Raw genomic sequence first — 9705 nt, 5'->3', positions numbered from 1 at the left:
TATGGGACTCTGCCGCCTGCCAGGCTCAGCACTCAGCCTGCCCGGGGAGCTGCCCAGGGTGCTGCGGGGAGACGTGTGGGGGGAAGGAGCCCCCCGGCAGGGCTTGTGCTGCCACAACTTCTGCCTGGGGCAGGGGATCTCAGCTCCACTGCACAGCAGGACTTATGTGAGGGTTCTTTGCAAGAGAAGACAGCCAAGGCAGGGATTTTCCATTTCCTGTTCTGCTGGAAGGCAAAAAGGATTGTTTGCAGAAATCTAAAACAGGCTGTTAATTTTGAGCACAGCTCTGAGACTCCCGAATATTTCTTCAATCCTTTGGTTGTTTTGTGAACACTCACACAGAATGCACAGAATGTGCATTTAGCCTCTCCTTCCTAAAAAGATAAAAGTTATCGTTGTTTTCTGCAGAAATTAATACTACACTTGTCCTGAAAACAGGCTGATTTCTCTAAGAAAAAATAAATTACACAGAGGCTGGGGCTGGAGTCACGAGGAGCTGCTGGAATAGAGAGGAAAATTTCCAGGAGGCTGAGATATGATAAGAATATGAGAAGACATTAAGAACTGCCTAGTCTTCTACTCCTAAAGAGATGGTGAAGCTCACAAAAGCTGGAGTTAAATGAACATTTTCCAAAGGGAAAGTAGAACTTTTATAGTATAGCAGGAGCAGAGTTTCTGAGAATAATCTGTAGTGCTCATTATCTTCTGTGCTCTGAGCATGTCTCCAAGCCCAGGATCAGCAGATGCCCAACAGCAGCTCCATCAGCGAGTTCCTCCTGCTGCCGTTGGCAGACACGCGGCAGCTGCAGCTCCTGCACTTCTGGCTCTCGCTGGGCATCTACCTGGCTGCCCTCCTGGGCAACGGCCTCATCAGCACAGCCGTAGCCTGCGACCGCCGCCTGCACACCCCCATGTACTTCTTCCTGCTCAACCTGGCCCTCCTCGACCTGGGCTGCATCTCCACCACTCTCCCCAAAGCCATGGCCAACGCCCTCTGGGACACCAGGGCCATCTCCTACGCAGGATGTGCTGCACAGCTCTTTTTCTTTGTCTTCTTCATCTCAGCAGAGTTTTCCGTTCTCACCATCATGTCCTATGACCGCTACATTGCCATCTGCAAGCCCCTGCACTACAGGACCTTGATGGACAGCAGAGCTTGTGCCACCATGGCAGCATCTGCCTGGGGCGCTGGGCTTCTCAATTCCCTGCTGCACACTGCCAGTACGTTTTCACTGCCTCTCTGCCAAGGCAATGTTGTCAATCAGTTTTTCTGTGAAATCCCCCAGATCCTCAAGCTCTCCTGCTCAGGCTCCTACCTCAGGGAAGTTGTGCTTCTCATTTTTAGTGTCAGTTTAGGCTTTGGGTGTTTTGTTTTCATAGTGGTGTCCTATGTGCAGATCTTCCTTGCTGTGCTGAGGATGCCCTCTGATCAGGGACGGCACAAAGCCTTCTCCACGTGCCTCCCTCACTTGGCTGTGGTCTCCCTGTTTTTCAGCACTGGCATTTTTGCCTACCTGAAGCCCCCCTCATTTATCTCCACATCCATGGACCTGATTGTGCCACTTCTGTACTCTGTGGTACCTCCAGCAGTGAACCCCCTCATCTACAGCATGAGGAGCCAGGAAGTCAAGGATGCAGTGAGGAAAATGATGACAAAATATGTTTCACAAATATTGAACTGCCCTTCTTTTTGAATTCATGCTTTTTTCTGATGCAAACTCTTTGTTTCTTTTTGTTTTGATCAGTTTTTATAACTGTAATGTATTAAAAATTATTCTTTTATATATATATATGTATATATACTGTATGTATATATACTGTATTGCTATTCACTATCACAACATTATTCAAATCAGTTACTCTTTACTTTTGTAGTGTAGACCAGACGCACTGTACATAATGAACCAGGCTGTCTGTGAACCTTAACAGAATAAAGGATGTGCAGTGACTCTGTCTGTCCTCCTTCTTGTGAGACATTTCTGGAGCTGTTGGGGTTGGATGTTCTCAGAAACCCACAGTCCAGCAGGAAGCACACAGCTGTTCATCAAGCTGTGCGGTGACTTCATCCTGCAACATCTGACAGGCCATCCCTGGGCTCCTGTCTGGGGTCTGTGCTTTCAGGTTCACGTCTGTCAGTGCCTCTGTGTGGTGGTGTTGTGATTTCTATTGTTGATATTCCACAACAGAACATCACGCAGAACAGTGGAAGTTAAAGAGTTAATGTCCTCTTTCTGTGTTACCACTGTTTGGGGCATTTTGGGTTCCCGGTTGGGGGTTGTGGGGTCGGCATCCCCAGGGGACGTGGCATGAAGAGGAAGCAGGGTGGGACTCCGGTGAAGGCTTTACGGCCACTGATGACTTTACGATCTTGACTCCCTAGAAGTTCGCAGCTAGGCCACTTACCAAAGTGACACCAAGGAGATGAGCGGTAAAATGGCGATTTATTGAAGCAAACACACACTTATATAAACTATGCCTTTCAAATACGCCTACTACCTTGTACACGTCACTGATCCTTCCAGAAATGGGGGAGGGCCTGCCACGTAACAGCCCGATATTCCCCGTATTTTGCCTAATACACAACATCTCCCCCTCCCCATGATAAGAAAGCCTAACTTGTTACAATACTCAACACTGTAAACCCACTAATACACCCAACTAATAAACCCCATTCATTCCTAATACCTAATCCCTAATTCTTACCCTAAAGCCTATCCTGCATCTTATGATATTCTATTTGCGTGAAAATCATCTTTTCAGCCATACGCTGTAAGCAACCTAGCAAGCAGTGAAATACACATGGCACACACAACATTAATGCAAAAAGCATAAGAAGCCTTACAACTAACATCTTAAGCAACTGCTTGAACCATGGTGCAATTTTATCAAACCAGCTCTCCAACCAATCCCCAAAAGGATCATCCTGTATTCCAGTTTTTCCCGTATGTTCTTTTAACCCCTCCAATTTCTTATGTAAAGATTCACGGTGATCACTCAGATTAAAACAACACATCCCTTCAAAATCCTTGTACCCATGGTTCTGTGCTAGAAGCAAGAAATCAATCGCCGCTCTATTTTGAAGCACGGCATGTCTAATGCTATCAACGTCCACAAGTAGTTCACTTAGCAGTGCGGAAGTTGCATTGGCCTGTCTTATGGACCAACAGGCTAGTCTTTCTATATCCTTCAGTGCCTGCGCTGCGGCAACTCCTGGGGTTAAAATGGATGCGAAGATTCGTGCAGTTGGTCCCCAAAGGCGAACTCCGTCACCGCAGTCCGTCTTCAGCGTATGGATGTTCTGCTTCTTCTGAGCTTTAGTCATGTCTCTGGCCAACTGTACCCACTCAAAGGCACGTGGGGACAGGATGGTTAGCCTTCCCAGATAACAAGGTCCCTCCACAGCATTTGCTGGTACCCCTTGCCATGTCCGGTCACCACAAATCAAAGATATACCTGGCAGTAGTGCCTTTGCAGTGAAGTTGTTCCAGATATATCTCTCCGATCCCTGTCCCTTCGCCCTGTTTGTTTGGCCCAAGTAACCCACAAATTCCCAGGTTGTTGAATCAAATGAACACCCCCCACCGGTGACCAACACAGAGACAAAAGACACAACAGCATTAACATGGTAGTTCTTGTAGGCAGCAGGGGTTGTTTCTCTGGGATCTTAGGTTTCTTTTTCTTCAGTATCCACAAGGAAGTTCTTCTGCGCTCCGTCAGTTCAGGATTCCTTGGGCGTCCGATCAAGAGGTCCTAGAAGAGGATACTCAGCTCTTGTTAATTCCCTGACAATTTCTTTTTCACCACCAACCTCTGGCTTAATTTTTCTTGATGGCACCCAACGTATATCTCCCGTGCCCGTTACATTCTATCGCTGCACTCCGGACCGTACCCCAGCTGCTCTCTGACTCTGGCTGTCTCAGCTCCCCGCAGGGAAAAGCACGTGATGCCCTCACACTATCGTCGTTTGACTCCTGTTTTGGGTACTCTTCTCTCTCTTGTTTCGTTTGATTTGGTTACATTTAGTAAATTAACCTTCCTCCACAGATTGTTGCCACTGTGTTTTCTCTTTGTTAAAACTATCTGCTCACCCTCTGCCCTTTGCCCTCTCCCAGAGCTCAGGGCTAGCACATGCCAGGTCACAGCAAACCCCTTTGGTTTTTGGTTTTTGTTTGTTTGTTTGTTTTTGTTTTGTTTTGTTTTTTCAACTTTACTCCTTAATCTCTCCTTTATTCTTTTCCTGGTCCCTCCATCTTAAGAGCATCGCATAGAGGACTAAGGACCATTACGTTCCTTGAAACTTGCTGGTTTCTTTTTAAGCTCCTCATCTGACAGTGGCACTTCTCTACTCAGTGGCTCCTCCAACAGTTAACCCTATTGTCTACAGCATGAGAAACAGGGAGATCAAGCACGCTCTCAGCAGAGTGTTGCAATAAGCACTATTCCAGCTTTCATAAATTGCACATCATTCCATTCCTGCTCTCGTTACACTGCCACAGTGCACTGAGGACTTGAGTCCTCTCCTTTGTGCAGGCCTGAAGGTCTTGTGTGTCTGACAACAGTCCTGTTGTCTCTACAGCAGCACTCCGGGGCTGCAGTCAGTAGCTGGCAATATGAACAGCTGTGTCAGAGCTGGTCTCCTTGCAGGCACTGCCATAACAAGAGGGCCTCTTCAGAGCAGGACCAGAGAACTGGAGGCCTCTTCCAAAGCTGGTGTAAGGAATATACCTCAGGAGCTGCTCCCTGAGATGACCTCGAGATTTTCTGGTGCTCTTCACTGCATGACCTGGATAGATTCAAGAGTCCCAAGGAGATCTGTAAGGGACTCAGGGCAGCGCAGTGGTTTAGAATTTTCTCGGTTAAAGCTATTTACTAAGACAGGGAAAAAGAAAAGGATAATAATTATGACCTATGCATATATGATACATATAGTATATTTTCACATACACAAACATATGCATAGATACCAATAGATATGCATATCTGTTTACACGTCCAGGACCTTTTGCAGGGATTTTAACAGCCAAGGGGTTAACTGCAGGAGCTGGAGCAGCTGTTGGGCTGTTGCAGGAATTGGAGCAACTGCAGAGCTCACCGCCAGAGCTGGAATCACCACAGGAATCATCTTAGGGCAGATCTCTCAGGGACATTCTTGAATAATTGTTTAATCTGAGACATAACCTGAAACACATTAAGGACACATAGCAGAGGGAGCATGCTGGTTTGAGCATCCCACAGATAGTCAAAATCCTCAGGAGTTAGAGCAACTAGCTCTGGAGCTCCAGGGAAAGAAGAAGTGAGAGGAAGTCTTTGGGACTGCTGGAAAGTGGACTGGATGATCTTGTAGGTCCTTTCCAACCTTGTGATTCTAGGATTCTATGGAAGTGTCCTCCCTTCTCTCCTCCATAGCCAGGCTCCCTGAGGGCACAAAGTAAAGGGTGTCATTACTAATCATATCAGCTATCATAGAATCATAGAATTACCCAGTTTGGAAGAGACCTTGAAGATCATCAAGTCCAACCGCAGCCTAACCATAGTACCCCAACTCTAACAACCCTCTGCTAAATCATATCTCTGAGCACCACATCCAAATGGCTCTTAAACACATCCAGAGACTACCACCTCCCTAGGGAGCCTATTCTAGTCTTTAGCTATCCTTTCTGTAAAGAAGTGTTTCTTAATGTCCAACCTAAACTTACCTTGGTGCAACTTGTGGCCATTTCCCCTCATCCTGTAACTTGTCACTAGTGAGAAGAGACCTGCCCCACTCTCACTGTAAGCACCTTTCAGATACTGGAAGAGAGCGATAAGGTCTCCCCTCAGCCTCCTCTTCCCCAGACTAAACAGCCCCAGCTTCCTCAGCCTCACCACATAGGGTTGATTTTCTAAGCCCTTCACAAGCCTCTTTGCCCTTCTCTGGACCTGCTTCATTACCTCTATGTCTTTTTTGTACTGAGGTGCCCAAAACTGGACACAGCACTTGAGGTGAGGCCTCACCAATGCCGAGTACAGGGGCAGGATGACTTCCTTAGTCCTGCTCACCACACCATTCCTGACCCAAGTCAGGATGCCATTGGCCCTCTTGGCCACCTGGGCACACTGCTGGCTCATATTCAGCTGACTGTCCATCAGCACACCAAGGTCCCTTTCCAGCAGGCAGCTTTCCAGACACACCTCCCCAAGCCTGTAGGGTTGCCTGGGGTTGTTGTGACCAAAATGCAGGACCGAACACTTGGCCCTGTTGAAACTCATGTCGTTAACCTTGGCCCATCGATTGAGTCTATGGTCCCTCTGTAGTGCCCTTCCCCCTCAGGCAGATCAATACTCCCTCCCTAGTTGGTGTCATCTGCGAACTTACTGAGGGTGCACACAATCCCCCCATCAAGATCACAGAATCACAGAATTGTAGGGGTTGGAAGGGACCTCTAGAGATCATCAAGTCCAACCCCCCTGCCAAAGCAGCTCCCTACACCACGTCACACAGGTAGGCGTCCAGGCGGGTCTTGAATATCTCCAGAGAAGGAGACTCCACCGCCTCCCTGGGCAGCCTGTTCCAGTGCTCCGTCACCCTCAATGTAAAGAAGTTCTTGCACACATTCGTGCGGAACTTCCTATGCTGAAGTTTCAGCCCATTTCCCCTAGTCCTGTCCCCACGCACTACTGAAAACAGACCAGCCTCGACACTATGGCTCCCACACCTCAGGTATTTATAAACCTGGATCAAGTCCCCTCTCAGCCTTCTTTTCTCAAGGCTAAACAAACCCAGTTCCCTAAGTCTCTCCTCATAGGGGAGATGCTCCAGGCCCTTCAACATCTTTGTGTCCCTCCACTGGATTCTTTCCAAGAGATCCCTGTCTTTTTTGTACTGGGGAGCCCAGAACTGGACACAGTATTCCAGATGAGGCCTCACCAGAGCAGAGAAGAGGGGGAGGCTGGGACATGATTAGGAAGTGAGAAGAAATTAAGAGCTCCATAATCTTCTGCTCCTTAACAGATGGTGAAGCTCATGAATATAAATTTTAGTTCTGGAGTTAAATGAATATTTTCCAAAGGGAAAGTCAAACGTTGATAGTGTAGCAGGAGGAGTGTCTCTGAGAGTGGTCTGGACTTGTCAGTATCAGGGAGTTTCCCACGGAGAACCTTCCATGTGAAACTGCTATCAAGTGTCATCCACCTGCTTTGCACTGATCTCAAAGAATATTAGAGGATGGACTGGCCTGAAGGTAAAAAGTTTGGAACATCACCAGCAGAAGAAGTGTCACGTGCCAAAGAGGCCCCACCATGCAACGGACTACCAGAAAATGAAAAGAAATATGCCTTGTTCACTGATGGATCATGTCGTATTGTAGGGAAGCATTGCAGATGGAAAGCTGCTGTGTGGAGCCCCTCACAACCGGTTGCAGAGGTCACTGAAGGTAAAGGAGAATCAAATCAGTTGGCAGAGGTAAAGGCTGTTCAGCTGGCCTTACTTGTTGCTGAACGGGAGAGGTGGCGAATGCTTTATCTTTATCCTGACTCATGGATGGTGGCAAATGCCTTATGGGGGTGGTTACAGCAGTGGGAACAATATAACTGGCAACAGAAGGGTAAAACTATTTGGGCTGCAGAACTGTGGAAAGACATTACTGCTCAAACAGAAGATATGGTTGTAAAGGTGTGTCACGTGGATGCACACATGCCCAAGATTCGGGCTACCAAAGAAGAACACAACAACCATCAGGTAGATCGAGCTGCCAGAATTGAGGTGGCTCAAATAGACTTGGCCTGGCAGAACAAGGGTGAATTACTTCTAGCTTGATGGGCCCATAAGACCTCAGGCCATCAAGGAAGAGACATGACATATAGGTGGGTTAGAGACCGAGGGTGGACTTAATTATAGATGCTATTGCTCAGGTTATTCATGACTGTGAAACATGTGCCATAATTAAATTAAAAATACGCCAAGAAAATGAAACCTGTCCGGGGGGAAGGGAGATGGCAAAAGTATAAATATGGGGAGGCATGGCAGGTTGATGATATCACTTTCCACGATCTCTCAATTGTAAGTCTTATGTGCTTACCATGTTGGTGGCAACCACTGGTTGGCTTGAAACATACACAATACCCCTTGCTACCTCTGGAAAGACCATATTAGGTCTTGAGAAACAAGTCCTGTTGCAACATGGCACCCCAGAAAGAACTGAGTCTGATAAAGGGACCCCTTTCAAAAATTCATTTATAAGTAGTTGGGCCAAAGATCATAGCAGTGAGTAGATTTATCATATCACAGTATCACAGTATCACAGTAGCTTATCACAGTATCACAGTATCGTGTGAGTTGGAAGGGACCTTAGAGATCATCGAGTCCAACTCCCGTGATTTGAGCCTTCTGTGTAGCAGAGCAACATTTCTACCACTTGCTCCACAGCGGGATTCGAACCTGGGACTCAGGTGTTGCAAGCGGCACTTCTACCACTACGCCAACGGGGCACACATATCCCCTAACATGAACCAGTTTCTGGTAAAATTGAACGAAAGAATGGGTTGTTGAAAACTATGTTGAAAACAATGGGTGGTGGAACATTGAAGCACTGGTAGAAGCATTGTTCAGAAGCCACTTGCTTAGTCAATACTAGAGGATCTGTCAATCATGATGGTCCTAGCCAATCCAGCCCCCTACACACTATAGAAGGAGATAAGGTCCCTGTTATACATGTAAAGAACATGTTGGGAAAAGCTGTTTGGGTCCTTCCAGCCTCTGGAAATGGCAAACCTCTCCATGGAACTGTTTTTGTCCAGGGACCTGGGTGCACTTGGTGGGTGATGCAGAAGGATGGGGATGTTCAATGTGTACCACAAGAGAATCTGATTTTGGGGGAGTACAGTCAGTAATTCCTTGTATATGTACGTATACAGACCTGTGTGTGTAATGCATTTTAATTATTGTTTATTTCTATATAGATAAGTTTTCTACGCATAATGTAGTGATGTAGAATATGGGGTGGAATGTCATGGTTTTGAAAATTTTCCTATTGGTATTCCACATTTTATAGTAAAAATTTTTCCTGCTTAGGTCATTGCCGCTGCTGTTTTGGTTTCCTTGGGCACAGCTCCAATCTCCCTACCCCATTCCCTTTTTGCTTCCCATTTGCTGGGGGCCAGGCATCCCAAGGGCCTACTTTCCCCCCTGTCATAGACATAGACTGATCTAGATAACTCCACTAAAGTGCTAGCAAGGAGACCAGTTCTGACAGTGCTGTTCATGTTGCTGGCGACTAACTGCTCTCCCAGAGTGCTGCTGTAGAGAAAGCAAGACGGTTGTCAGAAAGAAAAAGACCTTCAGGCCTGCACAGCTATGAGGACTTGAGAGCACTGTGGCAGTGTAAATAGAACAGGAATGAAAAGAGCACACTGTGCTGCTGTCCGTGGCTGTACCTCCCCCAGACCCAAACAAGGTAGGAAGAGAGAAGAGCTAAGGAAATGTCTATATTTAAAGCTTTTTATTTATCTCTTGTCCTGTTCAGAGAATCTGGTTCCATGTTTACATGGGTTCCTGGAGTGAGGAAATGGAAATTAGGTAGGAAAGAATTAGTGAAATAAATTGCTTTTAATAATAAACTTTTAAAATAAACTTTTCTTGCAGATTACTGTATCACAAACAATCAAAAATATGATCAAACCTAAACATAAAAAACAATCACTGGGAATTGTGTGAAGAAGATGAGCACT

At 46.6% G+C, this 9705-nt stretch overlaps 1 protein-coding gene across 1 annotated transcript; it reads left to right on the top strand.

The window, feature by feature from the left end:
- The first annotated feature begins 743 nt into the window (after nt 1-743).
- Nucleotides 744-1694, top strand: LOC140265382 (olfactory receptor 14J1-like). Its single transcript, XM_072361300.1, has one exon. It carries the CDS (start codon nt 744-746, stop codon nt 1692-1694), a length of 951 nt encoding a protein of 316 aa, XP_072217401.1.
- Nucleotides 1695-9705: the final 8011 nt, after the last annotated feature.

Source organism: Excalfactoria chinensis, unplaced genomic scaffold, assembly GCF_039878825.1.
Source record: "Excalfactoria chinensis isolate bCotChi1 unplaced genomic scaffold, bCotChi1.hap2 Scaffold_85, whole genome shotgun sequence".
In the NCBI taxonomy this organism is placed as follows: Eukaryota; Metazoa; Chordata; class Aves; order Galliformes; family Phasianidae; genus Excalfactoria; species Excalfactoria chinensis.
The sequence above is the reverse complement of the archived record's forward strand: the minus strand, read 5'-3'. Positions and strand labels throughout refer to the sequence as shown.